We start from the raw sequence: 24,099 nt of genomic DNA, 5'->3' as shown, positions 1-24,099 counted from the left end.
TGGGATGAGTTAATTGAAAAAAGAAAGATAAAATAGAAAGAATAAAGTAAAAAAAAAAACAAACTTTCTCTGTTTTTTCTTCTTAAGAACCTTTTTTCACGATCACTACCCTATTATGATGTTGTTGTACATTTAACTTTGTTAAAAAACCCTGACAATTTTTTGTTTAATGAATATATAGTTGGAGCACATGTTTTTTATATATTAAAAAAAAAATATGTGGAGGACTTTATACCTAAATTGCATGATTAGTTACCAAATCTATTAAAGTTATCCTGAACCCAACTTCAAACACATCTGAACTTCTATCTACTCCCGAACTAACTTATTTATAAAAAATTGAGAAATGCTATATTTCATATAAAAAGATTAAAAGTATAAATAAAATCAATTCAAATCCTATATATATCTTCAAAATCCCTAATTTTGTATATAAGTAAAGAAACCCTTATTATATATATTGCTATAATTATAAATAAAATACTTTCTTTATCATCATGTCACCCTCTTCTGCAAAAAGTCCATCGATAACTTCACCAATTATTGTGGTGTCATTTTTGGCTTCAATGAATCAAAATATTAACCGAATTCAAATAGTCTACTTCATGTAAAATGTACATTAATATATATATATTATATAAATGTACAATCTTTATGGGTTTTGAATTGGAAACCATCAAACAACTACAATAACAAAAAAAAAGTCACAAACTTTCGACAAAAATGAGGTTTAGCACTGGATATATTTTGTATTCGATAAAAACACAACAATATTTATATGTGAATTGTTTGTGTTGTTTTCTGTGCGTTTTCTTATCGTCTGTTTTTTAGGAGGGGTTTATGCTCTTTTAAAAGGTGTTTATAGCTTATGTTTTTTAAAACAATTTTTTTTGTATGCAGGAAAGGCATAGCGGAAATTTGCTGAAGATCAAAGGAATTTAGTACAAGCAAAAATCACAATCTTGAACATGATTTGGTAATACATATTTTTCTTTTCTTCTTAGATAGAGATTTTTACATTTCTTTGGTTTTTGGTTATATATTGTGGAAACCCGCTTCAAATCCAATGGATTTTTGTTTTTATTATACTGGTGTGTGTTTGTTTAACATTTTGCTTTAACTTTAGATAAATCTTGGATCTCTTGAAATGTGCTTGTGATTGATATATACATTTATTATATGAATAAGAAACAATAAGATTATAATTCAACTATTTGCTAATTTCTAGAGTCCGATTTTTACCCAATGTGTATATTAATAATGTATGCACAGGCTAATTACCATTAAGAATTTGGTCTTGTTTATGTTGATAGAAACAAATTGTTCTATTCAATTTAATTTGACCAAGTAGGTGTCTTTGACCAATAAACACAAACTATAAATTTTATTACCGTAAATATTGATGGGAGTTTTGTATACAATTACCATGCATTAAAATAGTTGCCATCTTTACATAAATTATTATTAAATAAATTAAAAGAGTTACCATATATAAAATAATTAAAGTTGACTTTTAATTTTAATGGTTAAGGTTTGTTTGTTTATGAACTTCAACGGCTAAGATCAAAAGATAATTTTAATTTTTTTTTCTCTGCTCTACCGGCAGTATATATATATATAATAAATTAAACAAGAAAAAGCAAACGAAACAATATTTACTTGGTTCGACTCAAAGAGTATAATCTACTATCACAAATATTACTACAAATGTTGGATTACAAGAAAGGAGACACTCACTCTCAACAATCTATTAATCCTCACCAAAGTTTACTCTTACAAGAAACTCACCTTTCAAGAATTTCTCACACAAGAATGAATTGCATAAAACCTCAACTAATAACTCCTATTTATATAGGCAACCCACCAAGGTATTTTTCTTCCCATACCAATGTGGGACAAAAACTTTGGGTCAATATTCATCACCCGAACCCAACAAACAACCAACCACTTCCGATATCAACCATAACTTAAACATTCAAGCCGTAAGTATATAGAAATACATAAGTAAAAGTAACACATACCCACTTTCCAATAGTTACTAATAGGATGAGATGTATAAAAAATGACTTTTTAAGCATTCATTACCATCCGGGCCGCTAGTCCCACATAATGGTGCAGGTTCTTGTCGAATAGAAAAGGAATTCTACACTAAGAAAAAAAGGAAACAAATTGACTAATTTGACCAAACCAAAACTATCTATACTATCTATTAAAAAGAATAGACTAGGTTAAAAGTTACACAAGGGAAATGTCTAAAATATCCCCTTTACACGTCCAACCTCTCGCCTTTCATCTCCCCTTCCCCTCTCTCACATAGACACTCGCTATACCCTAATCCAATCATTCACCACTTCTGCCGTCAATCACCAACACCACCGTCGTCGATTAACATCATGGATTTAGATCCGTTTATCGCCGGCCATCACCACTGCCGTCATCAACCACCAACACCACCGTCGTCGTTGATAATCGCCCACTTTTTAATATTATTCGATTTAAGGCAATTAAATGTATAAACTTTTCAAGTTTTCATATAATTTATTCTTGAAATAATTCTTGGACGGTTTGAGTTTTTCTACCTTGAAGTAAATTTTACATATTCTTCGATATATGACGGGGAAAAAAAGGCAATTAAAGTTAGAATTTTTATGAAGGTTTTCATATAATTTATTTTTGAAAGAATTCTTTGACAGTTTTAGTTGCTATATATAGAGTTTTGGACGATTAGGTGGAGATCTGTAAACAATATTTATTCATTGGGGAAACGTATGCAATCATGGTGGTTACGACTACTTCAGGGTTTAATAGAGACCAGCAGGTGAGTTTGTTGTTATATATTGTACTTTTCATGGGTGTATTTGGTTGTGCATGATTTATTATAAATTAAGAATTGGGAGTAGCAAGTTTTGAGCATTCGAACTGATTTGTGTCGGTTCTGATTCTGATTATTTGGAGTTCAAATGCTTAAGAATCAGTTTTTGATAATGTATGTTACAGCAAAAGGTTTCTTTGGTATTGCTTAATTATGTGCTTTATTTGCTAAATGGTTTAAGAACATGCAACCATGTCTCTTTTGTTTTTGGTTTTTGCTTGCAGGTACCTTTTTTTTTTTAATTTTTTTGATTATCCATCCTCTCCGAGCCCTAGGTTGATTGATGGGATCTTCTAAACCAAGTTTGATACTATAGATAAGGTAAAACTCAAAGTTATTAAACCTTTTTTATTTGCTTTTTTTTTGAAAAGTTGGTTACTCTTTTTTTTCTCTTGGTACAATAGTGATGTAGGAGTTGCACTTTCGATGGTTTACATATATGGATCACATGTGATGTTTATTGGTTGTGGGCAGTCTTACGCCGACCTAACGAAGCTGAACGTCAAGTCAATTGTGAAGACTCTGCTTAAATAATGTCCACATTATGTCACCGTGAGTGAGTTGTGCTGTGGTTTATTATCTGGCTCTACATCAAGTCAATTTATACATTTAACATTCATGCTCAAGATATTAAAAGGTGTTGGGCTTGAAGAATTTGATCTGACTGTACGTACTAGAGTTAGTAATTTCAACCTATGGATCTAAAACTGGGATATATGTTATTTACATTTTCAAGTAGTTACAAATTTAAAATTTGGTTATTATGCATACGAGTGTAACTGTGTAAGACCTCTGAAATGATTTGTGAAATAAAACACTATTAGATTATTATAGTAATTGTCTAGCTTTCATAATCATATTAGTTATCCGTATAACTAAAAAAGATGGACTATTACATGTTGGAAGGTAAACCCAATCTGACCCGTACTAGACGTTATATGTTGCCCAACCCACCCATCTTGTCATCACTAGCAGGTTCAGACGCATCTAGGGGAGTGAACAGCGGTACAAACAAAACTTTCTAACTTTATTCGTTGATAATTATGAAAAGACTTTAACTATATGCAAGAGTTTGCCTTATGAAGAGTTTTTGCCCCGACCGTTTACATTACAGTCGTGTATTGTTGTATGCCAATAGTTTGGGCGGGATATTATGTTTATTTTATGGTGTAATATTAATGTATTTCAGATTTCTTTAATTTGGATACTGGAGTGACCATTGATGAAGGTTGGAGGAGACCACTGGGTCCATTTTTGTTGAAAGAAACTTCTTTGTAGACGATGAGATGTGTCGAGGTTCTTGGAATACATGATTGGCTGATGTTGTATAATGTCAAGATGAAGAGAAGGTTACCTCACCATTTCTATAGTCTTGAAACAAAAACAAACTTGTATGATTAGATCTAAGTTGTGGGTAATAATTACAACAAAGAAATTGTCAATATGTAAAATTCTTTCTGGAAATGGAAATTAATTATTAAAATCATTAAAGCTGATTTGCCTCTTATGATCTTACTTCAATCTGTCTTGTCTACTTATAGAAGCTTAGCAAACAATTGTTATTGTATTGTCTATTAGTCCTACAGGTTCTGGTTAGGCATGTGAAAGACTTCAATCGACTTGAAATATACACGTTAAATGTAGTGTACAGGATACATAATTTGTGATACATAATTTAAATTTGTAGGTTCTTTAAACTTTATAAATGGAAATATGATTATTTTTTAATTATCTTGGTCGCTTAATTTCAACTAATTAATGTAACTTTTTATTTGTCTTTTCAATGATATTATTTGTTCTCATTACACTTGAGCTGAGCTGGTTATGTTATTGAAACAAAGATTCGGGTTTTGCTTGAGTTTTTTGTAACACACCCCAACAAGGCGGAATCATGGGGTATCACAAGAAAAGCACAACACGGCATGAAAATTATGTATAGTAAAACTAAATGCATAAAAGGATCAAGTAAATCCATACAAACCATTCAATAGTGCAAGTAACCGGATCACCTCTAAGCATAAACCCTAATCGGGAATAATGAATCACGGATCCAAGAAGTCCAAGTCCCAAATCCAATCCTAGCATAATCAAGCAATCAATCATCCAATACATCTTTGAGCTAACCTGTTCACCTGAAAAGTGTACTAAAACGGGTCAACATAAAGTTGGTGAGTGCGTAGGGACAAATAGCAGGAAACAAGTGTGGGGATAACAACCGTTAACGATATACGAGGATTAGAATACCTAATCGCGTCCAAGGAAACCCTAAAAGGTCTCACGTTATCACAAATCAACACCATCAACATTTAACAACAAAGATTCATATAACAATTAATAACTTTCAATAACGTAGGCTCAACAACCCATAACGTGGATTCAACAATCCATAACGTGAGTTTAACAACCCATAACGACACGACTTACATAATGAATAATGCGTCATATAACGGGGCGACTTACATATATTTCAAATGCGTCATATAACAGGGCGACTTACATATATTTCAAATGCGTCATATCACGGGGCGACTTACATATATTTCAAATGCGTCATATCACGGGGCGACTTACATATATTTCAAATGCGTCATATCACGTTACGACTTACATATATTTCAAATGCGTCATATCACGTTACGATTCAACTAAACATTCATATACAATATACACGTTAAACAATTTTGTTAACAACAACGTTATACCACAAATCGTGGACTTATCGTTATCCTCAAGATGGACTTGAACGTTATCACAACCACAAATCTATAATACGTTATAGGGGGGAAATATTATCATGCAATGTCCTATGTCTTGTTCCATATCAAAACGTTTTCCATCAACCAACAACAAAATGCACATACACTTCATACGATTTTACTTTTAAGGAATCTTTGATGCTTATGTATAGGGTCACCCGCAGTCTTCCCACCACATCTCCAACTCATTGAAAATAAGATCGTCTTACATGTATGTACAACTAACCAAATCATAACGTATAATCATAATCGAAAGCATAGTTAACCGAGCAACAAGTCATTACGTCAATTGAATTAATGAATCAATTAAGCAACAACCAAACAAGCATGTACACTTTTCAGCCCGAATCTCAATTGAGTAGGGAGGGTTTACGAAACTCACCTTGATTGGCAACAGAGAGGTTTATAATCAATTAATACCGTCCAATGATTGTCACACGTGTCCACCTATCAATATGTACACACGTTATACATTACATGTCATTACTTGACGTTTTTAAATTGACTTATAACTTTAGACGACTCTTAGGTTTCATATCCAATACAAAAATGGGTCGAGTTTCAAGTATTTAATGAACTACTAACATCCAGAAGTCCTTAATGGTCACGGCTTGTCGTTACGTTTATAAGTCTTGCATCAATGTGCAAGTATGTATTTCTATATATTTATTTTGTATTAATATGGGCTGTCCCTTTTGTGAGCCCACATCAAACGAGCCCCAATTTCTTTACTTGACAAGGCTGAGCCCATAATAGAATTGAAATGGGCCATAGTACTGGTGAACGGCTATTACAAAATTAAGAACAGAAATTGCATAAGCCGAAATTTTATATATATATATATATATATATGGATGAGTTATTTTCAGAACTCATAAAAAAAAAGAACTCAAATACCATTATGGAGCACACAATCTTTTCCTCTTTTTCTCTCTTCAATTAAATAATAAAATTCACCTAAATCATTCAAAATGTTCTAACTCACAAACCGTAAATCGTTAGACGAAACAAAAAATATGGGTAGTCTTAAAATTTCGTCCTCTTTCATTAGAGATCCAATTCGATATACTTTTGACGACTTTTTAATTTTCGTTTTCTTTTTTTTTTTACTTACACATAACTTACACAAGTGTAGGTTGAACTTACACATGTGTAGGTTATACAAAAATTATGATTCGGAACGGGCTTTGCCCTTAAGGATATTCATAAACCAAAGCTAGTGGGGGTGATAGGTCATAGAGGATGATAGGTCATAGGGTGATAGGTCATAGGGGGTGACCAGTGAGGGGCGATCTACCTAACGGGCTCCGCCCTTAGCCGCTATTCCTCCGCTATGGACTGACGGGCTCCGTCCTTGGCTACCATGGCTCCGCCATGGATTGACGGACGCCGCCCTTGACCTTCATTTTTGTGTACATATGTTCATTTACTAATTTACATGTGAAAACAATGATCTTACACATGAACCTACACATGTGTAGGATGAACGTGATGGGAAAAAAAAACAAAAATTAAAAAGTTGTCAAAATTATATTGAATTGGATCTCTAATGAAAGAGGACGAAATTTTAAGACTACCCATGCTTTTTGTTTCGTCTAACGATTTACGGTTTGTGAGATAAAGCATTTTAAATGATTTGGGTGAATTTTCTTATTCAATGGAAGAGAGAGAAAATATAAGAAAATGAGTGGTCCAGAATTGTTCTCGCGTTCTTTTTTATTTATGAGTTCTCAAATAACCCTTCCCCTCTCTCTCTCTATATATATATATATATATTGTTCACTGTCTTCTACACAACAAAACCAATTAGGGTTTTTCCCCACGCTTCTCCTCCCTGGATAACTCACAAACCAAGTGCACCACCGTAAGTTACGGTGGTGACTAGCGTAATTTACAGTTTCAGGATTACAACTGGCGTAAGGTACGGTATCATAGGGCGTAGGGTACGGTGGGTATGGTTTCCAGAGGCGTAGGATATAGTAGTGAGGGGCGTAACCTACGGCTGCTTAGAAAACTAAGTTTTGGTGTCTGGTGAGCGTAATGTGGTCGTAAACAGAAGCTTTGGGGCGTAAGGTTGATTTCGAGGATGCAGAGGGGCGTAAGATATGCCACCATGGCCGTATCTTACGGTGGTCAGAGAGCAGGGACGATCTGGGCAAGGAAGAATGAAGAACAGTTTGACTTTTTAAGTCAAACTTTGACTATTAGCAATTAACCCTAATTGAACATGCAAATCCGACTTGTAGGCTTCAAAACTCGTTTTTTAATCCTTGACAAACATATATAGATGTAAACAAACATGTCCCATAACATAATTTGATCCAAGGCAGTAATTTCGTATTTAATTTGATTTTTGACCTAATTTCATTAAACATAAACCCTAATTTTGGTTAAATTATGTTTTAGCCCGATATTTGTACAAGGGGTGTTTATATTGGACTATTAACATGATTTGAAGTATAACCCACCCAACACAATTGACCCAGTTCACCAATCAATTAAAAAACCCGATTTTGACCCATTTGAAGCATTAAGAACCTTAATTTTGCCTAAAACAATTTTAATCCGAATTCTTGCTTATAAATCGTTCATGTTAGACTTGTGGCATGTTTACAAACATATTTTACTACAAAGATTGGACTCATATCATCCAATAACGAATAAATCCGATTTTTGACCCATTTATCCAATTTAAAACCCAAATTGACCCATAATCAATTTTTACTTGGAAAAATGACTCAATAATGATTATATATAACTAAAACCTGATTATAAACATCAAATGATAGTGCTGAGATGAAATTTGACTTACCAAACTTCTACAAGAGCTCAAACCTGAATTTAAGCTACAATCCAAAATTCCTTGCACTTAATGACCCAAACTTTTGATATGATGATTGGGTGATGATAATGATGATGAGTTTATTACCAATCCAACTTGAACAACATTTAATTAGTGTAAGAATTTAGTGTGAGAGAGGGAAAGAGGGGGTAGTCTTGCCGAGAAATGCAAGAGTGAAATGAATGGGTGGATGGCATGGAAGCAAGAAAAATTAAGGTTGGGTCAAGTCTTGGGTCACGGGGATGGGTCGACCCGCCAACAACATTTACTAGCTTATTTAATCGTTACCTCGTATCGTTTAGCATCACATCGTTAATTTAATGGTCAATTGACCCGTTTAGCACAATACCCGTCATTAAGTCATGAATTTGTTGGAATTTCGTATGCCCAAGACACATATTAAATTGACGTGGCTAGTATGTGATGATCCAAGTCAGGTCATACCCAATAACAAGTTAGACAAACACTTATGATATTTATTTATATGATATGATCTTTAAATAAATATCAATACTTGAAGCATTTAGAAAATGGGTTTCTAAATAAATGCACTTGAGAAATATAAGTAAATTATATGGATAATTTATTTTGAGATATAAACACTTATGTGTGTTGTATATGATACATAATATGTTACATAAGGTATATAACATGTTATAATACATTTATATGTATTGTATAAAAGGTAAATGCATGTGAATTTTGAGTTGGTGAGACCCATGTGGTCTCACTTTGAGGCCGGCCCCTCTCACCCAAAAACACACATGCATTTGCTTGTTTTATATATCCCACTAGCAACATTGGAAACACACACTTGATACATGCATTTGCTATAGTGTTCTCTTAACTCTCAAGTGCAAAAACTCTCTCCTTTTTCTCTTTATTTTCGGCATTAACAAGGAAAGGAGAAAAGGGTTTTCAAGTTTAAATCCTAGCATATTTGGGTGTTTGTTGGAGGCTTGGGGTATGCAAGCTTGAGGTACTTCTATTTTGAAGACTTAGCTCATTCAAGAACATCATCTTCTTCATATCAACCTTCTCATAAGCTTGGAAGAAGGTAGTCTTCTAAACACCCTATGGTTGTTATTTTGATTGCATGACATTCATATACATGGATCCTTATTGTTTGGGGTTTTCTTTTATAAGCTAAAATTTGGTTTTAACTACATATAACATAATGAAAGGTTCATTTCTTCCGCTGCGTTTTTCATGTTATAAGGATAATATGACTTTGATAAAACCCAAAAGACCCAACATTGGCATCTAGAGCCGGTTATATGGATGTATGCATCAAAAGTTGATTTTTGTTTGTGTATTATAGTGTCACAACTTAGCCAAAAGACCTTGTGATTGTTTGTGATGTGTGGATGTGTTTGTATTTTATTTAATTATTCAATGGTTGTAATAGTTAAATAGGATTTTTTCATTCATTTGGTTATGTAATTTTATTTATTTCATTTGGAATGTAATAAGTAGACTAGTTGCATTTTTTTCTTGTAAATGTAATCTCCAAGAAGGCTTTCAAGAGTTTAGGGGCTGTTTTGGAGGCCAAAAGGAAGAGTGAAGAAAGACATTCAAATCACATCACAAAAGATTACTTGAAACATTTGGATGCAAGATCAAGTGGGAGTTCATTGACACAAATTTTGTGTCACTTTGTCCCTTAGGTTGAGACCTTTTGACACACTTGTTTCGGCTAACAAGTGTGGTCAAATTAGTTGGCTAATGTTGTGCACTTATTATTATGTTTGTCATGTTTGTGTAGTTGTTTGATAATATTGTCATGTGGATGTTCAAAATTACAAACTAAATGACATACATAAAAGTTTAAAAATTGGTTTTAAAATTGACATTAACTTGGTAAAATAAAATGAGTTTTATTAAAAGTTAATGGCTACAATTATAAAAATGGATTTTATAAAAGAACTTTGAAATATGGATTTCAAAATTTTCATCATGATACAAAGTTTTAACTAGAATATAAAAACTCAAATGACCCTTTAAAAACAAGTTAAAACGCCATCCTTTATACAACACTTAATTATTTGGGAACTCTTTGTAGGATAAAGTTCACCTAACTACCTTGAGAGAACTTATAAGTTAAGATAAATTCATTATACTTGTGGGATAAAGGTCACCTAATCATTTGTATAGATAAATTTACATGTGTGTATAAGTGAGACAACTTGACTTGGAAGCCATGTGATTAGGGTCACCGAAGCATGGTAACCAAAGGCATTGATGGGATTAAACATGCCGACTTAACATAAGATGTTAAAACCGATCCCATACCACTAGAAATTGTAAAATGTTACAATTGTCAAACGTTGACTACCTTGTTAATTTAAATAATGGGATAAAGGTCACCTAACCATCATTTAAATGTAACATTGGATTCTAGATTTTAATTATTAATTGTCCATGAGACATAAAAGGGTATTAACAATTAAAATTTATATTTGATATCGAAAATACTAATAAAGACTTTGTTAATCTTGTAGATGGCCGCTAACAATCCAATCAACCCCAACCCAAACGTCCATAATTTTTCACTAAGATCCATCCTTGAAAAGGAACGTCTTAACCAAAACAACTTTGTGGATTGGTTTCGTAACTTGAGAATTGTTCTCAAGCATGAAAAGAAATCCTATATACTAGACGATCCTATTCCCGATGAGCCCGAAGAAACAAATGTTGATGCCTACAATGATTGGGTTAAATATGTCGATGACTCCGTGCAAGTTAGTTGCATAATGTTGGCGAGTATGACTCCCGAACTCCAAAAGGAGTTCGAGCACCATGGGGCATACGACATGATTACCCAACTCAAGGAAATGTTCCAACAAAAGGCAAGGGTTGAACGCTTCGAAACGGTTCGAGCGCTTCATGCATGTCATATGGATGATTCTCAACCCGTCTCAACTTATGTTCTTAAAATGAAAAGCTACATTGATCGCCTCGAAAGGCTAAATTGTCCCGTTTCAACCGAGTTGGCTACGGATTTGATCCTCAACTCCTTATTTAAGAGATTTGAGACCTTCGTGTTAAATTATAACATGAACGGATGGGACAAAACCGTTTCCGAGCTCCATGGGATGCTCAAAACGGCCGAGGCTAGCATGGGAGGAAAGGTTCAACCCGTTCACATGATCAATGAAGGCGGAAAGAAAAGGGCCAACCCCGGACCAAAGGCAAATGTTGCTAAAGGAAAGGGAAACAACAAAAGGAACAACAGAGGAACGGGAAAGGCAAAAATGGATACTCCAAAAACGAAGAAGCAAAAGGTTGCTGTCAATGACCCATGCTTTGAGTGTGGGGAGGTAGGACATTGGAAGCGTAATTGTCCAACCTATCTCAAAGAGTTGAAAGCTAAGAGGGATGCAGGGCAAACCTCAGGTACAATATTTATGATATATATTGAGCTTAATACTGTTTTTTCTTACATATGGGTATTGGATACCGGATGTGGAACTCATATTTGTAATATGTTACAGGGGTTCATAAGAAAAAGGAACATCAAGAAAGGGGACATTAGTCTCTTTATGGGCAATGGTGCGAAAGTACAAGTTGAAGCCCAAGGAGACTATCTTTTGAAACTTCCAAGTGGTTTGGAAATTATATTGAACAATGTTTTGTATGCACCCAGTTTGACTAGGAGCATTATTTCAGTTTCCCGTTTAAGACATGTTGGATATGATTTTAAATTTGTTAACAATGATATCCATATTTCTATGAATGATGTATTTTATTTTAAAGCCATGCCTATAAATGGTATTTATGAATTGGTTCATGAAAACACAACATATGATAACTCAATGTACCAAGCTACCACCAAGAAACTTAAATTAGATTTAAGTGAAACCTATATTTGGCATTGTCGTCTTGGCCATATAAATAAGAATCGCATACTAACACTTCAAAAGAATGGTCTTTTGAAAACAAAATCAAATGATTCATTTGATGTATGTGAATCTTGTTTACAAGGCAAGATGACTAAGGCTCCTTTCAATGGTACTAATGAAAGGGCAAAAAATTTATTAGGTATCATACATTCGGATGTATGTGGTCCTTTTAAGCCAATGACTAGGAATGGTGAAAGATACTTCATTACATTCACCGATGACTATAGTCGTTACGGTTATGTGTACTTATTAAAACACAAGAGTGAAGCTTTTGAAGTGTTCAAAATTTTCAAGAATGAAGTAGAAAACCAACTCAGCAAGACAATAAAAATTCTTCGTTCTGATAGAGGAGGTGAATACCTAAGTGATGCTTTTCAAGATCATCTCAGAAGTTGTGGGATCATCTCACAACTAACTCCACCTGGAACACCACAACATAATGGTGTGTCTGAAAGGAGGAATCGAACCCTATTAGATATGGTTCGTTCTATGATGAGCAAAAGCTCACTACCTCTGTCATTTTGGAGTTATGCCATAATCTCTGCTGCCCGAATTTTAAATATGGCTCCAACCAAGAAAGTGGAGAAAACACCTTTTGAAATATGGCATGGAAAAGTTCCATCTTTGTCATATTTAAAAGTATGGGGTTGTGAGACTTATGTAAGACATGATACCTCAAGCAAATTAGAACCCCGATCCACTAAATGTATCTTTGTAGGATATCCTAAAGATGATTTGGGATATTATTTCTACGATCCTAATGAGCAAAATGTATTTGTTGCTCGAAAGGCTGAGTTCTTGGAGACTAAATTCCTTATGAAAGGAACTAGTTCTAGAACAGTGGAACTTGAAAAAGATCAAGAACCACTGACAGATACACACTTGGGTGGCACTAGCTTTCAACAAAAGTATGTTGAAGATGATCAAGGAGTTGATCAAGACACACAAAAGGTTCGTAGATCTGGTAGAGCTTCTTATCCACCTGAAAGATATGGATTTCTTATGGATGAATGCTATATGATGGTTTCTGATAAACCTACCACCTACCATGATGCAATGTCCAAATCGGATTCGGACAAATGCTTAGAAGCCATGAACGCTGAGATGCAATCCATGTATGATAACCAAGTTTGGGAATTGGTTGATGAACCACCAAATTCCAAAGTAGTTGGAAGTAAATGGGTGTTCAAATTGAAACACGATATGCATGGAAACTTGCTTACTTATAAAGCTAGACTTGTAGCAAAAGGTTTCACTCAAACTCGAGGGGTCGACTATGATGAAACTTTTTCGCCCGTGGCAATGCTAAAGTCTATTAGGATATTATTTGCCATAGCCGCTCATTATGACTATGAGATATGGCAAATGGATGTTAAAACCGCGTTTCTAAATGGATATCTTGAGGAAGATGTCTATATGGATCAGCCTGAAGGTTTTATCGATCCTAAACATCCTAATAAAGTATGCAAATTAAAGAAATCAATCTATGGATTGAAACAAGCATCAAGAAGCTGGAATCGTCGTTTTGATGAAGAAGTCAAGAAATTTGGCTTCATCAAAAACGCTGATGAAGCTTGTGTGTATAAGAAGGCTAGTGGGAGCGTCATTACTTTTCTAGTATTATATGTCGATGACATTCTTCTATTTGGAAATGATATTCCAACCTTGGAAGGTGTAAAAGCCTGGCTTGGAAGTTGCTTTTCCATTAAGGATCTTGGTGAAGCCGCCAATATTTTGGGAATAAGGATCTATAGGGATAGATCAAGGCACTTAATAGGTTTGAATCAAAGTGCATACATAGAGAAAATCTTGAAAAGGTTCAAGATGGAAAACTCTAAGAAAGGTTTAGTACCTATTCAAAGAGGAACTATATTGAGCGCTTCTCAATCTCCTAGCTCAAAAGTTGAGCAAGAGAAAATGAGTGGAATCCCATATGCATCTGCTATAGGATCCATCATGTATGCTATGATATGCACGAGGCCGGACGTGTCATGTGCTTTGAGCATGACAAGTAGATACCAGCAAAATCCAGGAGATAGTCATTGGATGGCTGTCAAAAATATATTGAAATATCTTAGAAATACTAAAGATATGTTCTTAATATATGGATCTGGTGAGGAGGAGCTCGTTGTAAAGGGTTACACGGATGCGAGTTTCCAAACTGATCGAGATGATTCTCGATCACAATCGGGGTACATCTTCATTCTAAATGGAGGAGCTGTTTCTTGGAAAAGCTCGAAGCAAGATGTGGTTGCATTGTCCACTACAGAGTCGGAATACATCGCCGCTTCTTTGGCAGCACAAGAGGCTGCATGGTTGAAGAAATTCATTACCGATCTAGGGGTTGTTCCTTCCATTCAAGAACCCCTAGAAATTCTTTGTGATAACGAGGGCGCAATTGCTCAAATCAAAGAACCTCGTGCGCATCAAAAGACTAGACACATTGAGCGGAGATTCAACTACATAAGGGATGAAGTTGAAAAAGGAAAGATATGTATTCGCAAAGTTCACACCGATCAAAATATTGCGGACCCACTCACGAAGCTCCTTGAAAGGACTAAGCATGAAAGTCATACTTGTACCATGGGACTTCGATATTCTAGTGATTGGATTTGATCTATTTTATGTATTTGGATATCGGAACATTTGTATTTGTTAACACTTTTATATGAATATTGGTATTATGCATTTAAATTGTGTTATGTTCCATTTTTTGCATGTTTAAATCCATGAATAAATTAGTTATTCTAAATGTCCATAGTCGATCATATTTGTGGGAACAAATATGAATGTAAGACTGTTATGAACTTGGATTGGTAGATATTCAAAAGGTTTTGAATATAGAGCAATGTGTTGCTGCCAAGGTTCATAGATATTTGTGGGATACAAATATTGGACTGACCTGCACTCAAGCATTACTACATGGAATCTTTGTGATTGATCATAAGTAATCTTGATTTAAAAGGTGAATATCATTGTATCCTCAGACCTGAGATACATATTGGGTCTTGATATTCACTGAATATTACACTTTGACTTAGTTCTTCGCTGTTCTGAAACATGGCAGTACATAAGGCTAAGCTCAGGTATGATATAAGGTGATTGTGAAAGACGTATGTAGTCAAAGTGGGATTTGTCCCTCTTATTCGTTGAGAGTTAGATGTCTAAGGCCTGTTACAAAGTTAAATCAATAAAGAATGATCACTCTATGTCTCTAGGATTTAACATGACATCTGTGATAAAAGGATAAATGATCGATTCACCTAAATCATTTCAAGTAGGGACTTGAAGGGGATGATGTTATTGAATGGCACTACGTCACACGTATTAGAGGTAGCAAACCGTTGTTAGGCGGTATTTGCTACTTGCGTCAATATTCTATGAATCTTGTGCAAGTGGGAGATTGTTGGAATTTCGTATGCCCAAGACACATATTAAATTGACGTGGCTAGTATGTGATGATCCAAGTCAGGTCATACCCAATAACAAGTTAGACAAACACTTATGATATTTATTTATATGATATGATCTTTAAATAAATATCAATACTTGAAGCATTTAGAAAATGGGTTTCTAAATAAATGCACTTGAGAAATATAAGTAAATTATATGGATAATTTATTTTGAGATATAAACACTTATGTGTGTTGTATATGATACATAATATGTTACATAAGGTATATAACATGTTATAATACATTTATATGTATTGTATAAAAGGTAAATGCATGTGAATTTTGAGTTGGTGAGACCCATGTGGTCTCACTTTGAGGCCGGCCCCTCTCACCCAAAAACACACATGCATTTGCTTGTTTTATATATCCCACTAGCAACATTGGAAACACACACTTGATACATGCATTTGCTATAGTGTTCTCTTAACTCTCAAGTGCAAAAACTCTCTCCTTTTTCTCTCTTTATTTTCGGCATTAACAAGGAAAGGAGAAAAGGGTTTTTCAAGTTTAAATCCTAGCATATTTGGGTGTTTGTTGGAGGCTTGGGGTATGCAAGCTTGAGGTACTTCTATTTTGAAGACTTAGCTCATTCAAGAACATCATCTTCTTCATATCAACCTTCTCATAAGCTTGGAAGAAGGTAGTCTTCTAAACACCCTATGGTTGTTATTTTGATTGCATGACATTCATATACATGGATCCTTATTGTTTGGGGTTTTCTTTTATAAGCTAAAATTTGGTTTTAACTACATATAACATAATGAAAGGTTCATTTCTTCCGCTGCGTTTTTCATGTTATAAGGATAATATGACTTTGATAAAACCCAAAAGACCCAACAATGGCATCTAGAGCCGGTTATATGGATGTATGCATCAAAAGTTGATTTTTGTTTGTGTATTATAGTGTCACAACTTAGCCAAAAGACCTTGTGATTGTTTGTGATGTGTGGATGTGTTTGTATTTTATTTAATTATTCAATGGTTGTAATAGTTAAATAGGATTTTCTTCATTCATTTAGTTATGTAATTTTATTTATTTCATTTGGAATGTAATAAGTAGACTAGTTGCATTTTTTTCTTGTAAATGTAATCTCCAAGAAGGCTTTCAAGAGTTTAGGGACTGTTTTGGAGGCCAAAAGGAAGAGTGAAGAAAGACATTCAAATCACATCACAAAAGATTACTTGAAGCATTTGGATGCAAGATCAAGTGGGAGTTCATTGACACAAATTTTGTGTCACTTTGTCCCTTAGGTTGAGACCTTTTGACACACTTTGTCATCATACTCACGTATGATGACATTTCCGCAAAGGTTCCCAGCATTTTGTTCTTGGTCACCATGGTAGCCAATTTTCTTCCTTCCTTGGGGCTTATGGGGGACAAAGGACTTCTCATTAACATCATAGCCTTGGGTATTCTATTAATCACCATACTTGTTAATGAATGGATCCTAGCTTTGTCTTTGTATACTCGTGACTTTTTAGCTAGTTTATACGGTATACTCATGTTACCTTGTCTGTTGGCATTTCCGGTAGCTTTGACAGTTCCAGCAAACAGAAGAAACTTTGAACTACAATACAAGGAGTTGCGCGGTTTGGCTTCAAGTCACGAGGAGATTAATTTTTCTAACCAGGAGCTTGTTATTTATGTTAAAATGTATTGGATGATGGCAGAGACAGGTAACCCCCAATTTGCGATAGCTTGTTCGCAGATTTCTTCTACTTTGGGGGTTTTATGTTTAGCCACTACCACAGGTGCCATCTATCTGTTTTTTTATGTACGATATATAGATGGATCATCTGATTATAAGTGGTCAATTAAGATTATTTATTCTATGCAATTAGTTGGAGTTTTGGTAGGTGGTTTAGCACCAATTTTTAGATGTTTCACGATCATCAGTTATTTCAAGCCCTCTAAGAAATGGAGCAAGAACCATCTAAACGTGTTTAAAGTTGAGAAACATTGGATAGAAAGACTTGAGCAGTGGAAGCGCATATATGTCCGTTCACATATTCCAGGTCGTCATTGCAAAAAGGTTTTCCATATGGTCAAAAACATGATTTTGAACATTTGTATTGCACTTCAAATAGTGGTTGCAGTCATATGTAAAACAGTGTGCCTTGTTCCTAGATGTTTCCTGATCTTATTTTCTTGTTGTTGGTACTTCTGTAAATCTTTAATGAAAAGGTTTAAATGGGGATCAAAAGCATCCAGGGACTATGTACCTAAAGAAGAGGTTGAAAAATATAGTAAGTATGTTCTGCTAGCTGAAGAAGCGGCGGAGCTTTCAGAGAGAATATTGACAAATATACTTGAATCTATAAGTAAACTTATTAAAGTATCTACAGAGACAGAGCCAAGAAATCTTATGAAGCTTCTGGATTATTCCATAGGATTTAATGGAATAGTTAAGTTCGATGATGATGAAGTCCCACCTCTATATCCTGATGAAACCCAGAATTGTTGGAGCCTAGTAGCGGTAACGTTAACGACTATCGCAATTGCACTTCCTGGCATTTCAAATAGCCATGTCAAAGAATTACTTGCTAGTATGCGGGAAGGACTCCAAATGGTAAGAAATATTGAAGAAACCCTCAATGAAAATGCTGACTTGGTAGATGCGAGAAAAGCAGCTAGACGTTTGTGGACAGAAGTTGAGTTATACAACAAGTGGCTACATATTGATCTTCAAAAGAAGTTTAGCAAGTCAAAATCAACAAAACAGATTCTTCAATGGTTGGGTGATGAAGCAGTCAAAAATGTGATAGAGTTTAAGAGCTGCAAAAAAGGAAGTCTGAATCGCTCTGTTCATAACTTTATTGCTTCCAGTTCCATGTATAGAATTAGTCAAACCATACTACTCCACTGCAGTAAGCAAGAAAATTGGCCAAATGATGCGGAACTTTTTGAGTGGATATCAACAATAATTGCAGATATATTATGTGCTTGCTTTACCAACTTACCACGTGTCATAAAAATGAAGTGTCATCACGATGCAATAGAGAAAAGGAGGGACAGTATTCAGATTGCTGCTCAGCTTCTTGGTAAATCCAAAAAGATTCTAGAGATCCTCGAAGATCGCCAACTTCCAAATTTAGATTTAGACTCGATGCCCTATATCAATAAGTGGCATGCTTTGCCAAATAGTCAGACCCTTAGACGTTGTACTTCTTCAACCAAAGTCCAACTTACTTCTTCAAGTGAATTGCTCATGGTAACTGTCGTGTAATATGTATGGATGTATTTTTGTTGTCTATCGTGGATGTTGTTTTCTTTAGGTTGTCTAGCTTCATGTCATTGTGTTTCTATATGATTTGATAGTCCAATGTAACTTTTAGTTTCTGGCTACTTATGTCCATTAATGATACTCATCTTTTTTATCCCTTCTGGTCTATTCTAAATAAAGACGTGCAGTTTATATCTTATTTTATTGTTATTAAAATAGGTGGAATATATGGCATGAAAGACATATCTATCTTGATCTTCAAGTTGATTTGAACTTTAACGGGTTCCGATGTTCGTTAGCTATATATATAAAAACAATCAACAAATGCAACCGTATAGCAGAAGTAAAAAGGTCCAAATAACTTATATAAACACCGCGCTCTAATGACAACAATAACGAATCTTCAGCTTCGAGCAGTTCTTCATGCTAAACTGCAAGCTGAATCAGAACAAGTGGAAACTGGGTGATTTATGGAATGCCCAGATTCCCTGGTGATTTATGCAGGGGTCATCATAGTTTCTTAGGCAAACTGTACGTTTTCTTTAGGAATAGAAGCTGCGTCATCATTTCTATAGCACAAAACACGTAAGAATAACTGCCCTGAAGTTGCAGGCAAAGAAAGTCAGGATTAGGCAGACGACCCATACATCTCTACTAGAGTCAAACACCTGAATCCCTCAATTATAGTCTCGGTTTCAGTTCTAAATGTGGGAGAACATTTCTTGCTGGAGTTGAAAATTTATTTATTTATTACATCTTGGCAACCCGTCGCCATTAGCCCAGAATGTATAGATCCTTAAGGGACTTAAGGTCGTCTTCTATAGTTTGACAGTCTTGCAGGTAAAAGAACGTGATGGGCCACTGGCCAGCAGCTAAAACCGACAAGAACCCTTAAAAAGATGCTTTCATTATTATTTAAGAAACTCAACATGTTCTGTCTACCATCAAATTCTGCAATAAACATCAAGTTCTGTTGTAGGTCCTCAAGGAATGGTAGGATTGTCTTCAACCATGGCCAACAATGAAGATTCCACCGCCGCTTCCAAATTGTCTTCAATATATAAATCCACAGTCGCCGATCGGAATGAGGTGGACCGTGGATGAACCCGAACCCAACAAACAAACAACCACTTCCGAATAACTCAAACATTCAAGCTGTAAGTATATACATATATATGTAAAAATAACACATACCTACTTTCCAATATGTACTAACCTTTATCAAAAATCAAAACTTTTTAAGACCATTAGGTGTATAAAAGAATGACTCGTTGCCACAACCATAAAGCAAGCATCCATTAATAGCCGGGCCACTAGTTCCATATAATGGTGTGGGTTCGTGGTCAAATAGAAAACAGAATTCTACACTAACAAAAAACGAACCAAATTGACCAATTTGACTGAACCAAAACTATTTAACCAAAAAAAAAAAGTAAACTACCCAACCATTAGGGGCCATGGGCCGAATGAGAATTTATGGGCCCAAAAAGAGCCCAAGAAAAGGCCATAGGCTAGCTGCAACAAATTTTAACTTGTCTAACATTTTTTTTTTAGAAAAAACAATTAATAAATGTTATATCCATAAACATAGCAAAAATTATTGTTTTTAAAAATACAAATTGCAAAATTATACAATATTAAAATAACATATTATAAAAAAAAAATCAAATGTTCATGTCCCTAAAAACTCACACCATAAGTAGTCACCCATATTACTCTTATGTCTAAACCTCCCATACCAATCACATATAAACCAATCGATGGTTTGGTGATAGATATTTGGTTAACTCAATATAGTTTGGTCAAGTTCTACAATTATGCAATAACTTAAGAACTGGCCACTTTTTGCTCTAATAGGTCGATGTTAACATAATCAATCAAACATCTACAGTTTACATAATTTTTTTCTTATTGGATGGACCACATGAATAGTACATTTGGCAAGTATTCGTCGCAAGAATGCGTCAAAATGTTGATATTTTGGTCGTTATTGCTAAGATAGGGTCCAGAAAATTTCATTTCATGCATGTGCCCATTTAGTTTTGGTCAAGCCTATACCGTTTACTTATATGAAAATTTTTGTTTTATCGTTCATTTATCCTTCTCAATAAAATGTGGACATGTGATTTCTACTATTAAACATTTTTATATTACTGTCAACATTTTAGTTGACTTTAATAATTAAGAAAAGGAAAAGTTAATGGATAAAAACAAGTATATCTGTGATAGTACTACTGACCTTTATGTTAAAATAAGTTAGATGGCATAATTAGTTTTGTGTTTTCAGAACACTTATGTAACATTTGATTTAAATCTAAATATTTTTGCTATTATCATCAGATAGTTGGATATTAATCAGGACACCTCGACCAGTTTTCATGTGGCTATTATTCATCTAGAAAATAAATTAATTTCCAAGAATTTCATTTCATGAAATATGCGTTAACTCTTTAAGTCAAGCTTAGTTCAATAATGTGTCCTTTTAATATGCGTCCTCTTAATATAAGTCAACCTTATTCGATTATTTACCTGTAATCAAACAAATATTTTTGCAACATTTTAATATATTCATAGAATTCTGATTATTTACCTGCAAGCATCATGATGGAACCCAAGGATCTCATGCCATGGGTGGGGCTGTATATTTGTGCAGCATCTTTAGTCTGTACTTTTGCAATGGCAGCAGATGTTTTTCATGGTTTTAGAATAGGGAAACTATGGTTTCCATGTAGGTTCTTCACTGTCAATGCAGTTTCCATCACGGTGATTGCCATAGCAATGAAGCTACCAGTAGACCTAAGTGCAAACACGGTGGTTGACTGGGAAGCAAGGGATGCCGGCATCATTTTCTTGATCACCATGGTAGCCAATTTCCTTCCTTCTTTGGGGCTTATGGGGGACAAAGAACTTCTCATTAACACCATAGCCTTGGGTATTCTATTAATCACCATACTTGTTAATGTATGGGTGGTGAATTTTTTTTATAGTTACGTTGTGTTACCTTGTCTGTTGGCATTTTCGGTAGCTTTGACAGTTCCAGCATCTAGAAGAAATATAGAATTACAGTACAAGGAGTTGCGCGGATTGGCTTCAACTTATGTGGAAATGAATTTCGCTTACAAAGAGCTTGTTAATTATGTTAAAATGCATTGGATGACGGCAGAAACAGGTGACCCCCAATTTGCGATAGCTTGTTCACAGATTTCTTTTTCTTTTGGGGCTATATGTTTACCTTGTGCCATCGGTGCCATCTTTAGGCTTACAGAACCTTACTTTCAATTTATAGATGCATCTGATTATCGGTGGTCAATCAGGATTATTATGACTGTGCAACATGTTGGGGCCTTACTAGGCTGTTTAGCACCGATATCTAGATGTTTTTCTGTTACCAGTTATGTCAAGCCTTCTAAGAAATGGAGCAAGAACCATCTAAATGTGTTCAAAGTTGAAAAACAATGGATAGAAAGACTTCAGCAATGGAAACGCATCCACGTCCGTTCTCATATCCCAGGGCGCCATTGCAAAAAGGTTTTCCATCTGGTCAAAAACATGATTTTGAACGTTTGTATTGCACTACAGATAGTGGCTGCAGTTATATGTAAAACATTTTGTCTTGTTCCTAGATGTTTCCTGATCTTATTCTTTTATTGTTGCTATCTCTGCAAATTATTATTGAAAAGGTTTAAATGGGTGTCAAAAAATGACTACGTAAGTGAAGAAGAGGTGGAAAAATATGCCAAGTATGTTATGCTAGCTGAAGAAGAGGCGAACCTTTCAGAGAGAATATTGACAAATATGCTTCAATCTATAACTAAGCTTATTAAAGTATCTGCAGAGAAGGAGCCGAAAAATCTTATGAAGCTTCTAGATAAATCTACAGGATTCAATGGAGTAATAAAGTTCGACGATGATGAAGTCCCGCCTTTATATCCTGAAGAAACCCAGAATTGTTGGAGCCTAGTAGCGGTAACGTTAACGACTATCGCAATTGCACTTCCTGGCATTTCAAATAGCCATGTCAAAGAATTACTTGCTAGTATGCGGGAAGGACTCCAAATCGTATAAATATTGAAGAAACCCTCAATGAAAATGCTGACTTGGTAGATGCGAGAAAAGCAGCTAGACGTTTGTGGACAGAAGTTGAGTTATACAACAAGTGGCTACATATTGATCTTCAAAAGAAGTTTAGAAAGTCAAAATCAACAAAACAGATTCTTCAATGGTTGGGTGATGAAGCAGTCAAAAATGTGATAGAGTTTAAGAGCTGCAAAAACGGAAGTTTGAACCGCTCTGTTCATAATTTTATTGCTTCCAGTTCCATGTATAGAATTAGTCAAACCATACTTCTCCACTGCAATACGCAAGAAAATTGGCCAAATGATGGGGAACTTTTTGAGTGGATATCAACAATAATTGCAGATCTATTCTGTGTTTGCCTTACCAACTTACCACGTGTCATAAAAATGAAGTGTCATCACGATGCAATAGAGAAAAGGAGGGACAGTATTCAGATTGCTGCTGAGCTTCTTGGTAAATCCAAAAAGATTCTTGAGATCCTCGAAGATCGCCAACTTCCACATTTAGATTTAGACTCGATGGCCTATATCAATAAGTGGCGAGCTTTGCCAAATAGTCAAACACCTAACCGTTGTACTTCTTCAACCAGAGTTCAGCTTACTTCTTCGAGTTCTAGTGAATTGCCCATTGTAACTGTCGTGTAATAAGTATGGATGTATTTTTGTTGTCTATCATGGATGCTGTTTTCTTTAGGTTGTCTAGCTACATGTCATTGTATTTCTATATGATTTGATAGTCCGATGTAAATTTTAGTTTTTGGCTACTTTTCCCAATGTTACTCGTCCTTCCTATCCATTCAGGTTGAAGACTTGCAGTTTATATTTTTCTTTTTATTTTTTATAATAGGTGGATTATAAGACATGAAAGACATATCTTTTTGTTTTTAAGAACGACACACATGTCTAGAATGAAACTCATGACTTTCGAGAAACATTAATCTAACCCGCACATATAAAAAGCGAGACTCAAAC

The 24,099-nt window shown here is 34.8% G+C and overlaps 2 protein-coding genes across 2 annotated transcripts; both read left to right on the top strand.

The window, feature by feature from the left end:
• The first annotated feature begins 17,164 nt into the window (after nt 1-17,164).
• Nucleotides 17,165-19,054, top strand: LOC122583731. Its single transcript, XM_043756107.1, has one exon. It carries the CDS (start codon nt 17,165-17,167, stop codon nt 19,052-19,054), a length of 1,890 nt encoding a protein of 629 aa, XP_043612042.1.
• A 3,102-nt stretch (nt 19,055-22,156) lies between these two features.
• On the top strand, nt 22,157-23,772 carry LOC122583730. The gene is made up of 2 exons (XM_043756106.1): nt 22,157-23,087; nt 23,156-23,772. Exons 1-2 carry the CDS (start codon nt 22,157-22,159, stop codon nt 23,770-23,772), a joined length of 1,548 nt encoding a protein of 515 aa, XP_043612041.1.
• The last annotated feature ends 327 nt before the right edge of the window (nt 23,773-24,099 follow it).

This window comes from Erigeron canadensis, chromosome 9 (assembly GCF_010389155.1).
Source record: "Erigeron canadensis isolate Cc75 chromosome 9, C_canadensis_v1, whole genome shotgun sequence".
Lineage (NCBI taxonomy): Eukaryota > Viridiplantae > Streptophyta > Magnoliopsida > Asterales > Asteraceae > Erigeron > Erigeron canadensis.
Note: the sequence above shows the minus strand (reverse complement) of the source record. Positions and strands in the feature narration are given on the sequence as shown.

Coding starts and splice junctions, on each gene's coding strand:
- LOC122583731 (XM_043756107.1), top strand. CDS start 17,165: ATGGTAGCCAATTTTCTTCCTTCCTTGGGGCTTATGGGGGACAAAGGA.
- LOC122583730 (XM_043756106.1), top strand. CDS start 22,157: ATGAATTTCGCTTACAAAGAGCTTGTTAATTATGTTAAAATGCATTGG. Junction 23,088..23,155: donor TGTCAAAGAATTACTTGCTA/GTATGCGGGAAG, acceptor CTGACTTGGTAG/ATGCGAGAAAAGCAGCTAGA.